The sequence below is a fragment of the Leucoraja erinacea genome, chromosome 16, assembly GCF_028641065.1.
Source record: "Leucoraja erinacea ecotype New England chromosome 16, Leri_hhj_1, whole genome shotgun sequence".
In the NCBI taxonomy this organism is placed as follows: domain Eukaryota; kingdom Metazoa; phylum Chordata; class Chondrichthyes; order Rajiformes; family Rajidae; genus Leucoraja; species Leucoraja erinaceus.
Window position 1 is genome coordinate 44,465,098 of NC_073392.1, and position 23,878 is coordinate 44,488,975.

A 23,878-nucleotide genomic window follows, 5' to 3' on the forward strand; every position below is an offset into this window, starting at 1 on the left:
TTTCAATGAGTTTGAATGTTGTTATAATAGATTAAACCACATGGTGTGGGATTTAAAAAAATGTTAAATCCAATTCACTCTTCCTGTACGGAAGACAGTGATATCCTCACAATAAATTGTCGAGCCAAAACCAGGAATCAAAAGGGGAAAAAAAAGTTACCTTGCCATAGAAATCACTCATTTGGTGTAGAGGAACATGTTGGGTTCCTTCATACATTTGAAACACTTCCTCATCTGGCACTGGACTGAGCCCCCTGTAAATATAATAATAACAAATTTTATTTATGGGCGCCTTTCAAGAGTCTCAAGGACACCTTACAAAAATTTAGCAGGTAGAGGAAAAACATGTAAGGGGAATGAAATAAATAGTAGAGACATGACTAGTACAGAAAGTAAAGACAGAATTCAATTCAAAACACAATACGAGGCAATTAATGAACAGATGAAAAGGGAGGGGGACCTGGGGCTAAGGATAGGCAGAGGTGAAGAGATGGGTCTTGAGGCGGGACTGGAAGATGGTGAGGGACACGGAATTGCGGATCAGTTGGGGGAGGGAGTTCCAGAGCCTGGGGGCTGCCCTGGAGAAGGCTCTGTCCCCAAAACTGCGGAGGTTGGACTTGTGGATGGAGAGGAGACCGGCTGATGTAGATCTGAGGGATCGTGAGGGTTGGTAGGGGGAGAGGAGGTCAGTGAGATATGGGGGGCCAGATGGTGGAGGGCTTTGTAGGTGAGGATCAGGATTTTGTAGTTGATCCGGTGGGAGATGGGAAGCCAGTGAAGTTATTTGAGGACTGTAGTGATGTGATGCCAGGATTTGGTGTGGGTGACGAGTCGGGCAGCTGCGTTCTGGACCAGTTACAGTCGGTTGATGTAGGTGGAGCTGATGCCAAGGAGAAGCGAGTTGCAATAGTCCAGTCGGGAGGAGATGAAGGCATGGATGAGTCTTTCAGCAGCGGGAGGTGTGAGAGAAGGTCTGAGATATACACAAATTCAATTAAAATTCGACATTTCCTATTTTCGTCACAGAGCAAGCATTCGACATGAAGGGAAAGTATTACGATTATCAACTGGCCACAAGTGTTCTAACATCAAACAACTATTCAATACAATATAGTTGTTTGCAACAGATATATCACCACCTGCTTCTCAAGAGCCACTCAAAATGGGTAAAAAACAATTGCACTAACAATGTTACTAAAGAACCATTTTCAAAAAGGTTCCAATGCAGAATGAACTTATCATTCAACTTCCCCAAAACATTCAAATATCCTTAATATCTAAAATAAATTGTCAACCCAGCTTGAATTTAGCTGATGGCAGTCACAAAATATGACACAGTGCAAGTTTTTAAAGTGTATCCTGAACTATTTATTACCAACAAATAACTGGAATTCCACACAAAATCAATTACTGTCTCACAAATCAAGATGGTTTGTTAACATTACTCAAGACTGCCTTAGTCTTGAAATAAGGCGTTTTCTCCAATTGCCACTTCACATGGAATGCTGTATAGCTCGATAGAATACATACCTGTATACAGTTCCCAGCTGGACATAATGGAAAGCATCAATCTTCATTAAGTATCCCTATCAAATAGAAAATAGAAATTTATGCTCTGGACTTATTGTAATCTTTCAGTAAATAGTAAATGCCACACAGTGAACTTTATCGTAATTTGACCCAGAAAGAAATACACATGATTTTGTTGCATTTAAGTCAGCTACTAAAATGTTAAACTCCCTGGTGATCTAGAATAATTTTGGACGCATCAATCAGGAGTCAGTTAATGGAGCTGTATTTCTCTTACACGCAATTGGTCTGAAACATTATCACAGAATAGTTTGCCCATCGCTGAACAACAAACACCACCTTGTATGTAGAGCTTGCAGTTCATTCACACTTGATAATACTCATGCGATAGGCCATTTAAATATCACAAACATATTGCAAGGCATATGTTCATTGGACAAGGGTGGTATTGTGAAAGGCAGTACTTATTGGCAGCTCCTAAATATCCACAGAAGCACATGTAGGATACTAACTTGGACACTGCTGCACTGGTGAAGATAAGAGTTGGTAACTCCAGAATTCAGACTTAATAGTAATGATGCATCAGTTTCAATCAGAATGCATGTCCATTCAATTTGCACACTTTGCCTAAAAACCATCTTGTTTGATATACAGTTGACCTCATCTCAAGCCTGCTTTGCCAATAGACAGTAACACACTATTAAAAATTGGTCCCCCAAAATCCAGTCCATGCTGTTAAATGATCTTACTGTTCAGGCCCCTGGATAAAGAATGTTGACTCTATCTTGCAAAAATCCAGAATTTTAAATACTCACGGCTATTTATATTAATTGGAGGGCTCGTTATTTATCATGGTGCACAGCAGAGATGGGCAAGCACATCGCAAACTATATATGTGGTTATTTGGCAGCTATAAAGGCTGAAGCAGCACCGTGCATCCACATACCAGAAAATGGAACAAACATGTCACAATACAGTGACCATCTCTCGATCACATAGCACAGCAAACAGATCTGTAGTGAATCAGTCAGCAGATGGAATGGAAGGCAGCGACAGCCGTGTAGATTACGTTGGGCGTTTATTTTGACTACCCAAGGTTTGCACACAAGATTCATTAGCGGAAGATAAAGATTTGCTACACACATGTTAATGAAGACTGCTCGCTTATTAAAACGTTACCTTCCGCACGTCATAATGGAGGCCTCTGATGGCAAAGTTTGGTTGGTACTCATATTCCTTGATTCCTTCAGGATACTACAAGAAATAATTAAAGATTAAGATAAACTCTTCTCATAACGTTTTCATCACAAATCTTTTGCCAGCTGCATGTTGTTGAAAGATCGCACGCTAATGAAACACAAAGCAGATGAACAGTACTAATCTCTGAAGGTAGACAAAAATGCTGTAGAAACTCAGCGGGTCAGTCAGAATCTATGGAGAGAAGGAATAGGCAAAGTTTTGGGTCGAGAAGCCTGAAGAAGGGTCTCGACGCAAATCGTCGCCTATTCCTTCTCTCCATAGATGCTGCCTCACCCGCTGAGTTTCTACAGCATTTTGTCTACCTTTGAATTTTCCAGCATCTGCAGTTCTTTCTTAAAAACTACTAATCTGTGTGTTCCCAAAAACTATAACCTCTAACTAAAGCAGAACCGAAGGAGAGCAACTGGCTTTGAACATTAAATCAAAGTGAATTTTATATGAGGTACAGGGAAATCTGTGGTTTTGTGAAAGGTATCAAGTGAAGCTTTACACTTGCCTATGCTCCCCAGGTCACAGTGTCAGGTATCTCTCCAGGGTGATGCCCGATCAAATGCAGACAATATATAAGGTTATAAGGTCATGTGATAGGAGCAGAATTGGGCCATTCAGCCCATTAAGTCTACTCCCCCATTCAATCATGGTTGATCAATCTCTCCCTCCTAGCCCCATTCTTCTGCCTTCTCCCCATAACCCCAGACACCCTGTACTAGTCAAGAATCTATCGATGCCTTAAAACTACTCTGCTGACAGTACTGCACTTGTACAGGGTCTATGAAAAGATTCTCAGAATTCCCATTTCCACAAAACAGTTTTGACACAGTCATCTTTGCTTCACCCGGGTAAAAGCCATCACGACTGGCACTGCAATGTGCCTGCAATTTCAAGATACAATACTTTACCCAACCGAACAATCAAAAACTCTAAAATTGAGTTGAGTTTAGAGATACAGCGTGGAAACAGACACTTCTGCCCACCGATTCGGCATCAACCAGCGACCATCCCATACACTAGCACTATCTAACACTAGGGACAATTTACAATGTTTATCAAAGCCAAATTAACCTACAAACCTGGACGTCTTTGGAGTGTGGAAGGAAACTGGAGCACCCGGTGAAAACCCATGCGGTCACAGGGAGAATGTACAAACTTCATACAGACTGCACCCATAGTCAGGATCGAACCAGAGTCTCTGGCGCTGTAAGGCAGCAACTCCATCGCTGTGCCACTGTGCCCCCCTATTTGTATTGTTCTAACATGCAAATATTAAATACATTACTTTTATCAACCATTTAACAAAAGTATGAAGCATAATTTGTCAATTACAACAGCAATTTGGCTTTATCATAAAATTGACACTTGATAGCTCCTTTTATCTATTTGTAAATGATCTGCATTAACCACATCAAACCGGTTAGTCTCTAATAAGAGTGATTTATTAGTGACTGAGAGTTACACAATCATTAAAGAACTCCCTGTGGCCATTAATCCTGTAGACATACGATTTAGTGCACAGAAGATTCAAAAGGCATTGAAGGGAAAACACCCAGTCTGCTTACTCCCACAGACAAGTTGACCTTTTTCTTCATTAGCTCCATACCAGCTCCCAGCAGAGCAAGCTCAGTCACATTCCTCCTCTTATTCCCTACACTCCAGCAACACATTCCCTCTTTCATAGCATATTATTCTCCGCTTCGATTATTTTTGCAAGTAACCTACACGAGAGGCTCATTATTGTAGATATGCTGGTAGGTTAATTTTTAATTAAACTAGAAAAATAATTCACATTCCAACCGTCTGACTCTAATTGCATGGAACAAAGTTGTGAAAATTAGCCTTGCTCTATTGCCAATAAGAGCAGTCCATTGAAAATAAACCCGACAAGACTGTCTATATGGAGTTTGTCCGTTCTCCCCGTGATTGCGTGGGTTTTCTCTGGGTGCTCTGGTTTCCTCCCACACTCCAAATACGTACAGGTTAATAAATTAATTAACTGGCTAATGGAAAGTGTAAATTTTCCCTAGTGTGTAAGATAGATCTAGTGTATGTTGCGATCGCTGGTCGGCACAGATTCGGTGGCTGAAGGGCCAGTTTCAACACTGTACCTCTAAAGTCAAACCATGCAAAATGTATTTGATCTAAAAATGAACTGAACCCTTTGACATTAATCAAAATATAGAGATTGACCTAATTGCATTAACTACCAAGAGAATCCAATTTAGGGGTTCCAATGTAATATATTAGAGCTCTCACTTGTGAAGACATTTCAAAAAACAACAATTGGAAAATGCAAAATAGAATACTGGAAATACTCAGGACAGGCAGTATCTATGGAGAATATGGACGTCAACATTGCAGGCTGGTGGTCTTCTAACTAGACTCACTGCATAACAGTGCCTGAAGAAGGGTTTTGGCCCAAAACTTTGCCTATTTCCTTCGCTCCATAGATACTGCATCACCCGCTGAGTTCCTCCAGCATTGGTGTCTACCTTCACTGGATAACATACCTTGTACTGTTCCACAAGGATTTCACGTGCAGTGTCAAAGATCATCGTGTGCACAGAACTGGAGTACTGTGCAAGAGTATAATCGTAATCAAATCCATAAATTTCAATGTTCCCCAACTTAACTTCATTATTTGAATAAATATTTGCAGGGTTGAGAATGTTGCAGATTCCAGGGGGAATAAGTTCTGAGTAGAAAGAAAAACAAATGTATTTGCAAAATACTAACGACATTACAGTGATCTCTGAAGTGTCTTCCCCAATGTGTCACGTTGCATACAAAATAGGGACTGCCTCAAATAACATTCACTCAAATCTGAATGTTCGAACATTGTCACAGGTACATAGGTGAAATTAGTTTTCTCTGCATTCAATTCAGAACAATCTTACTATACATGCACGTAAATATGCTCTTCTAAGCTTCCCCCCAGTCTAGTTCAGTCAATAAAATACTGATTCACTTGAGCAACTAAACTTTATTTTTGGATAACACAACACAAATTCCCCTGTATGATACCTAACCACCGCGGGCTCGATGCTTGTATCTGCTTGGCCAAGCCCTTTAGCCTCGTGCAAGCAGAGACACTCCAAAGGTTCACGCAGTCAAGCCAAGTCAAGTTTTATTCATCACATGCACATAAAATAAATTTGCCAGCAGCGGTACAATATAAAAAGGAACACACAGTACACAATAAAAATTTAACACAAACATCCACCACAGCATTCATCACTGTGGTGGAAGGCACGAAATTTGGCCAGTCCTCCTCCATTTTCCCCCGTGGTCGGGACCTCAACCATCCGCAGCCGCTGCTGCGGGCGTCCAGATGCACAGACAAGGCAAATCCAGATAAGTCCTCCCCACCAGAGACTGCGGCTTCCTGATGGTGTAGGTCGCAGGCCAGCAGTCGAAGATCTAAAGTCCCCGCTGCGCCGAAGCACCGCAGACCACAGGGCCGGCGGTCGGAACTCTGCTCCAGGGATCCCAGGCGAGGGATCTCGCTCCAGATGGTAAGTCCCCGCCACATCCACGGTTAGAAGTAGGCCGCGGGACGGCGGTCGGAGCTCTTCTCCTCCGGGGTCCCCAACGAGGGATCCCAGGCTCCAGACGCCGCGCCAGCTGGAGCTCCGCAGACCACGGCTTCAGGCTGCCACGGGCCAGCGAACGGAGTGCTCCCCTCTGGCGACCCCCGGGGAGGGCACGCCCGCTGCACGACGAAAGAGTCCTTGCTGCGCCCGCTGCTGAAGCCCTGTGCGTGCCTCCGGGAAAGGCCGCACCGATCCTCGATGTTAGGCCACGGGGGGAGGCGACATGGAAAACGTCGCCTCTCCGTGGAGGAAGCGACCAAAGCGGTTTCCCCCTTACCTCCCCACACCACCCCCCACACAAGGCACACAGAGAAACGTTAAAAACACACATTGAGACACACTAAAAAATACAAAAACAAGTAGAAAAAACAAACACGCTGCTGGCCCAAGCGCTCTTCCAGAAGATCGACAAAGGAATTCGTGGGGGCTGCCTTTTATAGGTCCCCGAACCTTGAGGGGCCGAACTACATGGAGGTGGTCTCTTTATAATCCAATCAGACATATTGATTATAACAGTACATAATTGACAGTTCCCCAGCCCAATAACATTATCTTAAATACGTTGTATCTGGTAAGGCTTTGAGAAGGAAGCTAACATAAATGAATAATGCAACATGTGCCTTGGGATTCAAACAACCCAGACAAGGCTTAACATTTCACCCAAACAACTAACAGGGTAGCTGTCTCACAACATTATTTACAATATGTACACTTAGTTTGCATTGATCCAATTAACTCTATGCATTCCATGCTTCATGTAAGAACTCTGCAGATGTCCCATTCTCTCTCTGCAACATTGACCTGGGCCACAGACTTGTTGGCACCATTCAACAGCTTGTCTCAGTTCTGCAGATCACATTAAACCTGACCAAAATGGTCTAGCAGTACATAAGCCCTTACTACATTTTTGATGCCATGGCTGCTCCATTTTAGCTAGGATTAACATTCCTCCCTTTTATCATAGATGATAAACCATCATTTATGATAATCAGATATGCATGGGTGACTATTACATCTTGTTGATATGGTTGATAATGTATCTTCCCAGAATCTCATCAAGCTTCCCGAGTTTTCATGGGCGTAGCTTCACAATTTCCGTCTGATGAGTCTTCACCTCCCGAGATTTTGTGGGTGCGAATCCCCTCCATCTGTGTTGTTAATCCCTCTGTACTTGATCCATAGTTGAACCTATAATTCCTAAGAGAACTTGGAATGAAGTAAGTTACCATTCATGCACTGATGCTTTCCCCATACGTTCCTGTCAATCACAAGCCCTCTTTCTGTATAACCTATCATTATTCTGTAATATAATCTTTCCCATACTAGGATAGTATGGGAAAATATATCGCCAGTTACCTTTGTATTCACACGATGGTTTCCAATGTATTTCTGATGATGGTTTCTCATGTAAATTTCAGCTGGGTTCAGTCCAGATTTCCCTGCAGGCGTGACTCCTATTCAAAACAACCGTGGGGAATGCCTCAATTCCACCAAATTCAGTCTCAGCCTTCAATTTAATATTTTGGATATTTAGGTCCATCTCACCCATTTCATTCCACAGCGTGTGGTCGATAACACAATTCAATTCAATTGCTGTGGAATTCCCAGCTGTTCAAATTTAATCAATTAATTTCCATATGTTGTAGATTATTATAAAGCTGATTAAGAATGCCGAATCTAGGGACAATTACTTTACACCTTGATAATAGGAGCCGCTTTACTATCAAGGGTTACATAAATTTAGATTCACCGGTCAAATACATCGATGCTGACAACAACCAGCCATTCATTCCCTTAGTACTTCTTCTAATCTAATAGGACTTCTCCTCAGTAACTCTTTCTAGGCAGTTAACTTTGGTTTCTCGAAGGGGAGCAGTGTTATTCACATTCCTCTTTCTTACTATTCCAATGCCACCTCTCACATTCATTTTACTAGACCTTTCCGAGTTCCGTCCTTCCCTGATGTTCTTTCAATCCTTCCTTTCCTTGGCTGCCTGTCTGAGGGTGACAATAAAAATACCAAGTTAATATTCAGATTTACAATATTCCTAAACCAAATCTCACAAGTCATTTCCATATCTCAAATTTTAAAGTCCTTCCAATTCATCACTATACAATTTAGAGTTCGAATTCAGAATTTTGTCAATTTATTTCTAATAACTAAAATTTGGGCGCAAAGTAGGTGTCCCCGAACCACAGAGGAGTATTCATTTCCAAATGTAATTTATTCAAGTCGGCGCTTGCCTCAATGGGCTTCAGTGGCTGTTTGTATTTCCTCAGAAAGTTTTGGGCATTGTTCTCTTCTTTTCCCTTCCCTTGTGTCAGATGTTATGTTAAAGTTGGGCACGAGGGTAAGTCTTTTATTTTTCCTTCTTGATATTTAATTTGTAGGAGTAGGAATACAGAGGAGCAGCCATCTTTTTAGGTGTCTGTTGGCCTTTCACAGATGGTATTTATTAAAGGGACAGGACAGCCCCATTTCCTCCTCGTTGTTTGTCCTTATCTCTGGGGAGCTACCTGGATGGAGATGACGATGGACTACACATCCTACCCAAGCTGTGTCTTCTGCCCGTTCTGGAGGGTCCACATACTCTTTTACTTCACTCCCCAGATGGTGACATGTTGAAGGTGACACTGTCCTGCAGGCACAACAACTTTGCAACAAGTTATTAACCAAGTTTACCATTGCTCCTATTCCTTACTCCTGCACCTCCTGCGCAATAAATTCATTTCTTCTTTCCCTAGTGCCAATCTGAGTTCCCTTCAGTTCTTTTCCTTTTTGACACCAGCTCCTTTTTTTCTCTATTTTCATGTTCCTCTCTATTGGTAAGGTTTCTTAATCCCAATCAGCTTCTTTGTAACTTTCCTCCTGGAATTTGAAAGGGGCGGTGTTCTTTCTTATTCTGATTTAATTCATATTTATTATTATTTTCCTTGGGCCATCTCAATGTCATGAGGAGGATACCCTCAGATTTTATCTCTAGGCTTCGAGGCAAGGGTCAGATTACTCTGGACTGGCTGGCAGATCAGGGCTACAGAAATGGATTCGGCTGCCAGAACGATGCTTTGTTCCCTGCCCCCTGATCCTCTGGCCAGCGTTCTCGCCCTCGATCTTCAGGGTCCCAAGTATCTCTATAGCCCCGAAGGACCCACTGACTTCTTGGACCCCGTGGCCCTCTCCTTTGACCCCTCCCTCTGTGTTCCCTCATAGGGCAAGCTCTGCTCCAATGTCCCGTTTCTCCGCAAACGTAACATTGATCGGCCCTGACGGTTCTATAGCCTCTCCAATTAAATTGAGGGAAAGTAGGCTCTCGGATAGGCATGTCCCTAACATAATCAGGAGGGATCCATGCGTTAAATTCTTCTTCTTCTGTTGATGTCACTTCCAGTTTTTGTATTACGTTTACTGGTCCCTGGAAGGATTTAGTCGTTGTTGAACTGGGTTGCACTGGAGTGGGGACGTCTGTGGCCCGGGGATAGTCTGCACCTACTGCGGTATCCAATTCTAAAGGCGGTGGTAGGCAGCTTCCTACTAGGGAATTGTCTACGGGGAATTCACTCCATTTCCATAATATCAGAAATCTGTTCAGATTCTATAATGTTACCGATATCAGGATCAGCTATTTAACAGCCCACCACCGTCTCATCCTCAGAGACACTGCTCCCTCTGCTAAAGGAACCTCTATATTTTAGGAATGATTCCTTTACTTCTCCTGTTGGTCGTTTAATTAATTTTGGCTCACACTTATGAGGAACCTTCGTTCTAGCTCCCTGATCCTTCACATCAGGCACGTGCCGTGAGTGATTACTCAAGGTAGGCAGTCAGTCGGCTTTTTAAAAAAAAATCTTAAACCGCGCATGCACAGATTGTTCTCTCCAAAAAAATAAAAAATAAAAATAAGGAACAATTCAATTTGCCCAAGGCTTCTAAATCTCCTTCATTTTTTAATTATTGAATGGGTGGGGGATGGAGGATGAAGGCAGGTGGAGAGATGGTGGGAAAAACTGGAGCTCACCACAATAAGTTGAATCAGTTGTCATCTTATTGAATGACAATACTAATTCAAGGGACCAATTGGAGGGAGAGTTCCTTTCACAGCGTGTGCAGAGTTTGTGCCAGGGGTTAAAGATGCGGGGAGGGCAGGAGCGTTGAGAAGGAGGGGGTCGATGATCATGTCAGTAACTCTCACCTCTGCCGCAGCGCTCCGGGCACGGACAGCAGAACTGGCCGCCACTTCCGGGGAGGGAAGCAGCTCGGGTGACTGCGAGTGGCCGCCGGGATCGGACAGCCCCTTCTGCCAGCCCGTTCACCTCTGGCAGTGCTCTCCAACTGAACACCTCTCACCTGCTGCTCGCCGGCTTCACTCATGTCAGCCGCTTCCCGCAAATCCCTAAATTTCCGACAGTCGAGTAACCTCAATTGGGCCCTTGAGCGCGCTGTCGGAATTTAAGGATTTACGGGAAGCGGCTGACATGAGTGAGGCCGGCGAGCGGCAGGAGAGAGGTTTTCAGACGGAGAGCACTGCCAGAGGTGAGCGGGGGCCGGCAGAAGGGGCTGTCCGGTCCCGGCGGCCACTCACAGCCACTCGAGCTAATTCATTCCCCAGCCACAATGCGGTGGCTCCGTGCCCGGAACGTCGCAAGTGGGTTACTGGCCACGATCCCCTCCTTCACAACGCTCCTGCCCTCCCCGTAACTTTACCTCGGGCCAGACTCCTCAAACGCTGCGAAACGAGCTCCCCCCAACCTGGGAAATACAGTATTTAAAAACATAAAGCACCAAGAATGTACTTACCACATTATTGGTACACGAACTCCATTCTTCTCTCTTTGTTTCCTAAGATACTCTTAAAATAATGACAATCCATATTTGAAAAACCCGCCAAGAAACTTGTGCTGCACATGTGCATTACAGCCAAGGCAGAGTTTCAGCTTCCTTCAGCCCCGCTTGTCATTGACGGCTTGAAGCAGTGCTGACGGCACGTGGGCTGCACAGACCTTTGCACGTTACAAGTGCTGCTGTTGAAAGGCACGGAGAATGATGCCGACCTCAGAGATCGATCTCTTAGTTAGGCATAATTCTCCCATGCCTTTACTATTTATATTTAATAATTACCATGTCATAATTGTAGTCAGGGTAGGCAGTGCCTACCTTGCCCACCCTGACGGCACGTGCCTGCTTCACACCATCTTCAGCTGGTGAAGCAATCGTCGGAGCCAGAGTGTCCTCTCCCGATTTCCCTGCTATAGGTTTAAATTCAGTGGGTGGAGTCGAAGATGCTGCTGACTCCACCTGAGTGCCCTGTTCACAGGCTGCACAAGGTGTCTTAGAACTAGGAACGTGAGAGGAATGCTGAGATTCTGTTCCAACGAAGTCTGTCCATCCTCTTAAATACTGGGCATCTCTCCCCTCGAGATCCACGCTAACCGTTGCACTTTTACTCAATTGAATTAATTTAATCTTAGTCGGGGCCACCTCCCCTTTAAGAGCCGACATAGTCATCTCCCCATTAAAGGTCGGTGCTCTTCCCTGCTCCTGCTGCTGATTTTCAATGTTTCTTTCTCTCTGTTCAGAAATATCTAGAGAAGGACCAGTTCCCTCTTACTCCAGCCTTATCCCCAGGCTGCCATCCTCAAAGCAGATAGCAGAACGACCTATTTATTCACCTTCCTTTCAGTATAAAACATCTTCCATAATTTAATGAGTTCATTCCCCTCTTCCCTATCCCCATATTTCCTGATAATTTTCTCTATATAATAGGTTATTCCTGTTATGGACTTCAACCCACCCATAGGCTATAATTCGCTTCCTGATCATTTATTTAAATTCCCTGAAAATTTCAGTAATCTTTCTGCTTTCTGAGGAATTTTATCGCATATCATTTTCAATGACCTTCTGGAAATGGTTGTTAAGTCCTTCTCTAGACTATTCCCCATGTTCTTCCACAATAAACACAATACAGATAAGTTTTGAATCACTCACACCTCAACACTCGCTCCTCCCTTTCCGTCTCCAAGGCCACTGAGAAATCTTCCAAACAATGACCAACGTCTAACAGATACACACCTCTCCCGCACAATCGTACATTCAATTCTATTCAACCGCTAGTCAATCGCTCAACTCAATCGCTCAACTCAAATCGCTCAACTCAAATCGCTCAACTCAAATCGCTCAACTCAACTTTTTTTTATCAATTCGATCTTATTCACAATCAGCCATTCAACGCCTGTAAACGAAAAATCCTTAGTCTCCCAAATTAAGGTGCTTAATATTCAAATATTCTAGCAGCAATCTCTCCCACTCAAAATACATTGTTAACAAAGACAAATAAACCCGAACCACACAAGCAAGATTATACCCAGACAAGAAACTATATCACCAATTATAAGTAGACAAATACACACACCAATATAAAGACAAGCATTTATTTATTATTACAATTAATCACAGGCTCTTTTAAATCCTCCTCGTGGTGTACTCGGTCAATGGAACAATCCCTCCTCCGACAGCGATCGGAATAATACGAACCCTGATCGAACCGCCACGAATCGGACTCTAATAACACTAACAGTTCCGATTGAAACAAATCTCATATATTCAATTTTAAAACACTTTTACCCCAGTTATCCAACACCCAAAATCCTTAAGCACACGCAGTTAGTACAAGCAACAGTTCGTGATCTTAACACACTCCAAATACGTTTTACATGCAACAAAATATTGATACAGTTCGGATCCGAAAAAGATACATACACTGGAAATTTTCCAGACTCCATTACAAGAGTACAATATACTATAGACCAGGGGTGGGAAACCTGCGGCCTTCTAGGCCATTAAATGCGGCCTTTTGAATGAATCCAAATCTTGTAGAACAAATCCTTTTATTTTTATCAATATGTTTTATTTCATCTTTTATTATTTTTATTATACACGTGCACAACCTTTTATCCGAAATTCCGGAAACCGGAAAGCTTAGAAAACCGGACATTTTTTTCCAGGATGTCGTCTGCGCACCAAAGCTCGCGTTTGGCGCCAAACTTGACCCGAAACGACCCACGGTCAACCCAGGTCTGTACTACTGTAGCGGCTGCCTCCTCCCCGGAGACCAGCGAGACACTTAAACATCTGTAAATCATTGCTTAAATGTTAGTCAGTTAGTTTGGAGGGCTTTTATGTGGTGAAGGATGAGACTTTAATTCCTAGTCCCCTACCTGGTCGGAGAGGCGCGGAGCGGGCAATGCCTTACCGGGTCGCTGTGCCGTAAGCTCCGGAGCGCTGTGGCCGCCGACTCCCAACATCGCATGCTGGGGCTGCCGGTTGCAGCTCTGACCCAGGCAACTCTACCGCTGGCTGCGCGGCGCTCAAAATCCAGCGCTGCCCGCGGTCGGACGCCCGCAGCCCCAGCTCCGCGATGTAGGGGACTAAGAATCAAAGGTTTCCCCTTCACCCCCCTTTACCACATAAAAGCCCTCCAAACTAACTGACTAACATTTATGCAATGATTTACAATGATTCCCCGGTCTCCGGGGAGGAGGCAGCTGCTCCAGACTTTCCAAGCCGCCCGCTACCTACCTAATCTACGCTAAAAATCTTCCATTCCGACATCCAAAAAATTCCAAAATCCGAGAAGTGTCTGGTCCCAAGGCTTTCGGATAAAAGGTTGTGCACCTGTAATCTTAAAATGAACGTAATTAAAATACCAAAGAGTAAAAGAAAATCAATCGAAATAATCCTCCCCGACTGACAGCCACAATTAAAACATTAGTAAGTCATGAGGGCTATTTTAACAAAATAATGTACATTTTGAAGTATATCTGATTGATGTATCTTGGATGCAGCCTTATTAGATTACAGCTAACAATGCGGCATTCCAACATGAAAAGGGTCCCCGCCCCTGCTATAGACACAACACACTAGCACACAGTTCACAAACAAAGTACACTTGATTTCAATTCCGCATCATTCTGTTATCAACCAGTGAACCTCTCCCTCTGATACAGAAGATTTTCCCCTTCCTAGGGTACTCTTTGCTGAGGACTACTACTTCTTAATCAGCTACCTTTCGCCTTCAGATACTTTCCCTCCCTCTTTATAAGATACTTTTTCCCATCCAGTTACTTTTCGCCAAAAAATCAGTTTCCCTTCTCTCAGTTACTCATCGCTATCAGGTACTAATCAACAATCGATCAGAGGGGTACTGCTCATGGTTGATCAGCCGCTATTCAAACACGCTATACAAACTTCGAAGTTCTATAACACACAGAATTCAAATTCTGAAGTACAGGTCAGAACTTCAATATGAGATTCTGTATTTAGGTAATTTAATTCGAAAAATCTCAGTTCACTCTGATCTGGCCAATTAGCTTTTGGTGTGTACCACTCAACGTACGCAGATTCAAATTGAAATTTACTCGGACAATGAACTCTCGAATGGACTAGAGTACTCCTAGCCAATCTATACTGTAACCACCGAGCCGGGTGCCTTTACGAGAGTCCTCCCCCGTCTTTTCAGGAATCCGGATAACTCACACAGGCATGGCCTCAAACCAACCTAGGCGCACCCCGTCAATAGGGCCTCTTCCATTTCACCTGCTTGGCACCATGTGTCAGCGTCCAGCCTCTTCACACTGGCAGTCGATGCCGATTTATGCAGCGCACCCTTCCAATGAGTACACCCAGCAATGAGGATCCAATGCTTCACCGCTTAGCACGTATACCAGTCTTGTTTTCCAATATCCCGCCAATCGGATACCTATTCTGGTTAGGGCTTTTAACCCAAATCTGACAGAATAATTTCGGCTTTTGCCAGCAGCTGCAGCTACCAACTACGACCAAGGCTTCAGGCCTTTAACCCAGGAATAGCAAAAGGATTTGAGTATAGGAGCATGGAGGTTCTACTGCAGTTGTACAGGGTCTTGGTGAGACCACACCTGGAGTATTGCGTAGTTTTGGTTTCCTAATCTGAGGAAAGACATTCTTGCCATAGAGGGAGTACAGAGAAGGTTCACCAGAGTGATTCCTGGGATGTCAGGACTTTCATATGAAGAAAGACTGGTTAGACTCGGCTTGTACTCGCTAGAATTTAGAAGATTGAGGGGGGATCTTATAGAAATGTACAAAATTCTTAAGGGGTTGGACAGGCTAGATGCAGGAAGATTGTTCCCGATGTTGGGGAAGTCCAGAACAATGGGTCACAGTTTAAGGATAAGGGGGAAATTTTTTAGGACCGAGATGAGGAAAACATTTTTCACACAGAGAGTGGTGAATCTCTGGAATTGTCTGCCACAGAAGGTAGTTGAGGCCAGTTCATTGGCTATATTTAAGAGTGAGTTAGATGTGGCCCTTGTGGCTAAAGGGATCAGGGGATATGGAGAGAAGGCAGGTACAGGATACTGAGTTGGATGATCAGCCAAGGCAACGGCTTTCTATAAAAAGGCTTTCCCCCCACCCCCCCCCCCCCACCCCGTGCTTGCTAGACTCTGTTCTACGCAGACCAACGTTGTCAAGGCAACAGCTATACTAAAACTGAATGATGGAACAATAAGAAAAAAGAAAATTGAAGCATTTAAAAAATGAAATAAAAAGGTAGAACCACATCTATAGAATGTGGATTAGCTGAAATGACCAACTCAACATTATTTTCCAAGTGCTTTGTCAGAAGATGAGATGCCGTTCCTGAGCTTGGACCTCGTTTACTGCACTGCATTTGGAGAAACCAAAGGCAGGTTGGATGTCTGCTTGACCCCAAAAACACTCCAGTCCAGTCCGCCAGTATAGCCAGCAGCTTCCTGTCACCTGCCACTTTGACTTTCTATCCCACTACCTGCTGACCTTACCATCCACCTTTGACCTCCCGTACTGCTACAATGATGCCCAACACAAATTCAAGGAAGAGGACTTTATCTTCTGATTAGACACAAAGTAATTCCTAACTTGGGACAACTTTTGACCTGCACCCCAATGTAGATTTTGTCTTCTTGACACTGTCTCCGCCTCTGAAATCACACTCGTCTGTTGCACTTTCCCTGTTCCAATGCAGGACCCATACTTTGAAACAATGACAGTTTCTCTCACCAGAATGCAGCCCAGCCTGCTGAATATTCCATTATTCTCTGTGTCTGTTTGCAAACCATCATTTTCCTTCTTCACACAACTCAATGGATAAAGCCAAAATTCTTTCTACTAAAATGTTCATTTCAGTTCCCTCACGGGACGCGAGTATTCTATATTTGTTGTACACCCACAAATGCCCCTTGAAGGCAATGGGAAGACATTTTTGAAACATAATTTGCTTTGACTTTCTAGCTCGTATTAGAGGGCAATTAGGAGTGAACCATGTTGCTGTGGGTCTGTAGTCCGGTGTACAAATGGCAGGGTTTTCTGCCAAATGAAAAACCATATCAATGAATTTACCAGCTTCTCTCTCACCACAACAGATACTAAATTCCATTTCAGATTTATTTTATTAATTTTTGAGCTGAAATTTTCTGTGCTAGTCGGGGTGACCGTGAAGCACAGCGACCTACATTTTCAGGCAAAAAAAAGATAGAAAGTGAGGTAATTACAAGAGGGAACTGAAGGTACTCAGAGCGGCGGAAGTGAATGAGCTTCCAGTGACAATTGCCGTGGATATTTAAAAATCCATTGGAAATATCAGGAAATTATGAGCGCGTTTGACTCGCTGAATTTCACCAAAGAAGTAAGTTAATAATATGGTTAAATGTTGGTTTGATGCCTCAAATTCAGCGAGCTAACCCTCTACGATACGTTCCCGATTATTTTCTCCTTTTGGATCTTTAAATATCCACCCGGCAATTGTCAGCTGTTCACCCCTTCCGCACTCCGCTTTCTACCTTCAGTTCCCTCTTGTAATTACCTCACTTATTCTATCTTTTTTGAGAAGGTTCTTTCACCCATTCCTTCTCTCCAGAGATGTTACCCGTCTGAGTTACACCAGCTTTGTGCCTGAAAAGGTTATTTTCACCCTACTCATTCTCTCCATGAGAGATGCCAACCGCTGAGTTACACCAGCTTTGTGTCCAACTGCAGATTAGGCCTGACCAATGTCTTTAGGTCGCAAATGTGCTTCACGGTCACCACCCGCAACTAGATCCCACAGAAAATTTCAGCTGCCCAAAAATCTGTAAAGGTCCTACCCTGTTTTGACTTTCTCAAAATGTTTTTAACATTTGCCATTCCTCAGGTGGGTTTGATTAAAAGTGCTGTGTTTCCCCATTCACTTCACCACATGTGGTAAAACTGAGAGATGTCCTCCAGTTAAAATTTTCGGTCACGTGAGGGGGGATCTACGCTCATTTGACCTTTGGTGAAATCACCCTATAAATTCAGCCATCATCTGCTCATATTTATGGATTTTCCACAATCAAATGAACAATAACATTCCTTACTACAGCAAGAAAAACAAACTTGCTTTTAGATTTAAATGTTCCATCCAGTGAATTTTCCCACTGTAACTGTTTATTTAAATCAACTAACTAAAGTTGCAGATGTTTTCAAAACGCTGGCACAGTATATTCTCTCCCAAACCTCATGATCTTATATTCTCCCCTAGTCCCATATGATCTTATACTAGTCATATGATCTTATACTAGTCAAATGATGTCTATTGAAAATGACATTTCAGCCACATTATTAATAGTTCAATGGAGATAAGATATGAGAGTGGAATATTGTTGTCATCGCCAGGACCCCTAGTGCAGTGGTTAAGTTACAGGACTAGCAATCAGAGTTCTAGTCCTTTCATCCAGTGATACAAGTTCAAATCCCACTATGACAGCTGAGGAATTTAAATTTGTATGTACCACTGGTCGGTGCGGACTTGGTGGGCCGAATGGCCTGTTTAGTGCTCTATCTCCAAACTAAACTAAATAAATCTGTAGGTCTTTGTAACTGCAATCATGTAACTACCAGATTGCTGTAAAACCATATCTGATTCACTAATATCTTAAGGGAAGAAATCTGCCATCGTTACCCACAGGACTCTACAATTATTAATATATTTGTCTGTAAGCTGCCTTTTCTGTTAATGAGTTACCAGGGATAGACAACAAGTGATGCCACAGCTGACAATGGCCACATCCCATGAAAGATTAAATTAGCAGAGCAACAATGTTTAAAATACCAGAGATAGGAGGGAATAAAGGTGATAAACATTCAAGCTGGGCCACTGATATAACCAATCAACCAGACACATCCATGCACCTTCATACTACTCATAACAAACACAAGGGAATCATTCTCGATTACAATTGTTAACATTCTCACCAAGACATTACATAAATATTGCTTTAAAAAGGTAATAATTTAGCACATGAAATGTCAACAACAGGAGAAATTTTTTTCCCACTGAGAGGAGGGAAGATTCAAACAAGGGGACATGACTTGAGAATTAAGGGACTGAAGTTTAGGGGTAACATGAGGGGGAACTTCTTTACAGAGTGGTGGCTGTGTGGAATGTGCTTCCAGTGAAGGTGGTGGAGGCAGGTTCGTTTTTATCATTTAAAAATAAATTGGATAGTTATATGGACGGGAAGGGAATGGAGGGTTATGGACTGAGCGCAGGTATATGGGACTAGGGGAGAATATGTGTTCGGCACGGACTAGAAGGGTCGAGATGGCCTGTTTCCGTGCTGTAAATTGTTATATGGTTATATGGTTATATCACCAGAAACATTATTTTACAGCATTTTGAGTTCACAAGTCCACTTTTGCTAAATGTTCTGCATGCAAAGACAACATTTACACACATTATGAGAATATCATGATACAACTTTACCCAAATAAACGATTCTAACTTTTAACTATATTGTGTAATTATCAACGGACATCGAGGTCTATACCAAATGTACTGAATGTGTGATGCAGATAATTGGACAAGTTCCACTGGTAAGTGAATGTGCAATGCAGCAGATGGTTCAAGGCAGAGGAAAAAGAATATTTCACCAACTTTAAGATCATTGATATTCAACGTGACTTGGGCAGAGGGGAAAGATAATCTGTGGCGACAGAGCTTTGCGTGATATTTGCTTTGCACTGCTCAAGAAGAAAAGCAATCCGTGCAATCGGGACTTTGTTTAGCTTGGGGTAGCCGAGTCAGAATTTCACAAGTCTGGTGGAGATCAACAAAATAGTCAACATTCTCACAGATGAGATATTAAAAAAAGCCATGAGAATAAATGAGCTGTATTTTCAGGATGGATGACCATGTTTGCTAAATAATAGCTGGTCGAGTCTACATAGCCAAATGTTCACAATTGATGTCATTTGGGAAAGTGATATCTTGATTCTAATGTAATGAATAGAATATGATTTTTTTTTTTATTTAAACATTCAGGTTGTTTATTTTACATGCACTCTGCATCTAGTTTGACGATATTTGCTCTTCAGGCTGTTCAAACATTTTTAATCTCCCAAGCAATTCAATAAATTATACACAAGGCATAGAGATATTTACCAAGAACATATTTTGACTTGTTCCTGGATTGTTATCCAAGCAACGCGCCAATGGATGCAGTAAAACCAATTGGAGAAATAAATGCATAGAGGGAAAGAGGGAGCTACACATTGGAATGGGCTCATTGGGCCCTAACTCTCTTGGCAAATTGAAACAGAATTGGAGATGCAACTTTAACCTGTACAACAAAACATGGGAATGTTGTGGAAGGTTGGGAAAAAAAAAATCTTAAAAATTAAGAGCAGAGAAAAATCAAGGCCACTGTGTCGTGCAAGGTTAAATTGTTAAACTTTCTCGCCTTGAAGTTCCGTCCCCTTGAAGTATTAAAACAGCTCTCAAAGTCACCAATTGTCCATCCATTCATTAATTCGTTGTCACCAATTATCTATCAATTCATTGTTAGATATCATAGCCCACTCTATGAACTGGACGTCTCTTTATCTCCTCATCTGCAGTATGGACCAATGAGTCAAAGGGACATAATCTCTGCACCCAATTCTCTCCCTAGCAACTGCCTGGCAATGACCCAGTATCTTCAAGTTCCAAATATATAATCTGACCTGTGATCAGCTTTGATCCATGTGTCCAAGCCTCTACTGAGACCATCTAACTTTCTATCTCCATAACAACTGTTCAACTCTCCATAACAACTGTTCAACATTACTGTGCACGTCCCTTCTTTGATCTACATTTTGAAGTCACCTAAACTTTTGATGCCTACATATAAAATTCCCACCACCTGGAGTTCCCTGTCCCTCAACTCTTGTCCTCTCTCTCCATTTATTTTAAAGAGGTGTATTTAAACCAACGTTTTGGCCAAGCGTCTGGCTCTAATCATCTTGGTGTCAAAAATTGCGGTGCAAGTGCTCCCACAAAGTATCTAGCAAAGTTTAGCTGCATTGAAGGTTGCCTTTTATACACCATGACTTAGTGTTATTGCTGTGGCCAAGTGAAAGCCATCTAATATGTTCAAACAAGAAAATTAAAATAAGATTAATGTGACTTCACCTAACTGAAAACATTAAGCATGACAGCTGCAATAAATAATTTGATCTAAAACAAATAAACTGCTGAAGGAATTCAAGAGGTCAGGTCACATCTGCACATGGAAATGGATGGTCAACGCTTCAGGTTAAGACACTTCCTCTAGCTTGGTCTCCAGAGGGGCCACGTATTTCCCTCACAGAAGCTGCCTGACCAACTGAGTTCCTCCAACAGTTGCTTTTTGCTCCAGATTCCAGCATCTGTAATATTTTGTGTCTCTAGGCTTGATCTAAAGCCATTTTTAAGTTTTGGTTACTTCGTGATCACGACTGACCATTAAATATTCCAGGTATTTGACATTTTGAAAGGCAAATGGAAATGGAATATAGTAGCAATGCTGCAAACAATAGATAACATGAGAAATCAAATAAAATTACATAGAATATTGGAGAAATACAAAAAGAGTGGATACTAACTAGAAGCCTTACCAAAAAGAGACTTTTACTCATGGATAGTTATATTCAAGAAATAAGGGGATATTGAAACCAATGAATTGCAATGGTCATGTTTGGGAAATAGAGTTGCTACAAAAGCAATTTGGAGAAGAGTTGCAGGATATATTTGAGACAGGTTCCTGGAACAATGCATTACAGAACAAGCCTTCTTTAGAATATGTTTCATATAATAGGACAAGCTTAATTGGTGACCTCAGTCATGGATCTTTGAGTACAAATTAATTGTAACATAATGAATCTTTTTATTGAACGGCAGTGGCATATTCAATTCTGAAATTTGAATCTTAATTTTTAACAAAACCATAAACAGGCGGTAGCTACATTGTGGAATTAAATACAATAAAAAGGCAAATATTTAAACATTGTTCATAATTTCAGCAAATTTGCATTCCATTGAGGAATAACAATTCTACAGGAAGCATGCTTCATCCATGACAAACTAAATATAGAAAGACAGTCTCAGATTTGATGAGGGCTCTAATCTCATCAAGAAGAGTAGTAAACCCAAGGATTAAGAGTTTTACAAATTAACAAAGGACAACAAAATCTAAAATCCGTCATCAGTTTAGTTTAGCGATACAACATGGAAACAGGCCCTTCATCCAACTAACCCCACGCCAACTTTTGATCACCCAATCTCACTGATTTTAGATTAACCCACTATTCCTAACACTCGGGAAATTTGCAGGGGCCATTTAATCTACTGACCCACGCGTCTTTGGCAGGAAACCGAAGCACCCAGAGGAAACCCACGCTGTTGCAGGAAGAATGTGCAAACGCCACAGACAGCAGCCGAGATCAGGCTTGAACCTGGGTGTCTGGTGTTACGAACCTGGGTCTCTGGAGCTACGAGTCAACGGCTCCAGCAGCTGTGCCACCCGTCAGAGCAACCACATTTCCAGAAACAACAAGCAATTAAGGGAAATTAACAGAAATAAAAACTGACAAATAACTGGATCCGACATCCAACATCTGGGGTAATAAATGTGATTGCTGCAAAGAGGGGAGGGACAGGGAAAGATATTCCAAACCTAGATTAGAAAACCAAAATACAAACTTGCTCACCTTGGCACATAGACAAATTAAACGCTTACAAAAATTGGAAAATGCAAGAAAACAGAAAATGTTGGAAACATTCAACAGATCAGTCAGCATCTGAGAAACAGAGTTAACATTTCATGTCAAAGATCCTTCATCACATTTGCTACCAGTATTTTCCATATTTATTTCAAACTGCTAGGTTTAAAAAAAAAATGTTGATGTCATGTTAGAAAATCTTTATTTTCCATAGCTGGTCATTAGAAAAGTAAATCATATTTGGGCTTTATTACAAAAGGAATTGGAATCTTACTACAATTACAGAATCTCAGTAGGACCACAGAGTCATATAGCACAGAAACAAGCCATTTGGCCCAACCCATCCATGCCAACCAAAATGCCCCATCTAGATGTGCCCTGTTTGCCGGCATTCGGCCATTTCCCTCCAAGAACTTCCTATTCATATAGCTGTTTACATATCTTTTGAAATGTTGTCATTGGAGCTGTCTCAACTACTTCCTCTAGGTGCTCCCTTCATATATTTACTTTAGATTATTGCCACGTGTATCAAGGTACAGTGAAAAGCTTTTTTGTTGCGTTCTATCCAGTCAGTGAATTGACTATATTACAATCAAGCCATCCAGCGTGCCGATACATGGCATAACATTTAGTGCAAGATGAAGTCAATAAAGCTTGATTAACTGTGAAAAGGTGGTTCCTATTAAATCTTCCCCCTCTCACCTTCAACCTACCCCTAATGGTTACTGATTCCCATACACTGGGTAAAAGATTCTGGCATTTACCTTATCTAATCATCTCATAATTTATAAAGATACCTCCATAAAGATCACCCCTCTTGTGCTCCAAGGAATGAAGTTATAGCCTACCCAACCTGTCTCCCTGCAGTTCAGGCCCTCAAGTCCCGGCAACATCCCCATAAATCTTCTCTGCATTCTTTCCAGCTTAATTGCACCTTTCGCCAAGCAGAGTGACCAAAACATAAAACAATATTTCCAGTGCAGCCTCACAGATTTATTCTACAACTGTAACATAACATCCCATCTACTATACTCGATTGAAGATAGACACAAAAAGCTGGAGTAACTCAATGGGTCAGACAGCATCTCTGGTGAAAAGGAATAGGTGACGTTTCTGGTCGAGAGCCTTCTTCTTATACTACTCAATTCCCTTACTGACAAAGACCATCTTTGCCACCCTTTCTACCCACCATGCCACTTTTGGGGGACTCTGCACTTTTATCTTAGTTTTAGATTTTAGATATTCCACACTGAGTTTAGACATAAAGGGGAGCCCAAATAAGTGGCAAGGTGAAATGTTCAAGGGAAAGTGAAGGTTTGAATGGCTGAATTGCCAACTCCTAAATCCATTTCACGGGGTGTAATGGGCAGAAAAAAATCCACTGTTGATTTAACCAACAAGTTTCTGCTTATCACCAGTTAGTTAAAGGAAGGATAATTGTGCTTTTGCT

The 23,878-nt window shown here is 42.2% G+C and overlaps 1 protein-coding gene across 1 annotated transcript in view; it reads right to left on the reverse strand.

Moving 5' to 3' along the window:
- The window catches only part of nt5dc2 (5'-nucleotidase domain containing 2), a 75,788-nt gene that overhangs the window by 50,962 nt on the left and 948 nt on the right, over window positions 1-23,878 (reverse strand). The window contains exons 2-5 of the mRNA XM_055648288.1: window positions 5,295-5,479; window positions 2,710-2,784; window positions 1,531-1,586; window positions 161-254 (exon numbers count right to left, since the gene is read on the reverse strand). Of these exons, the coding sequence (XP_055504263.1) occupies window positions 161-254; window positions 1,531-1,586; window positions 2,710-2,784; window positions 5,295-5,479 (410 nt within the window). The remainder of the gene's footprint in view (window positions 1-160; window positions 255-1,530; window positions 1,587-2,709; window positions 2,785-5,294; window positions 5,480-23,878) is intronic.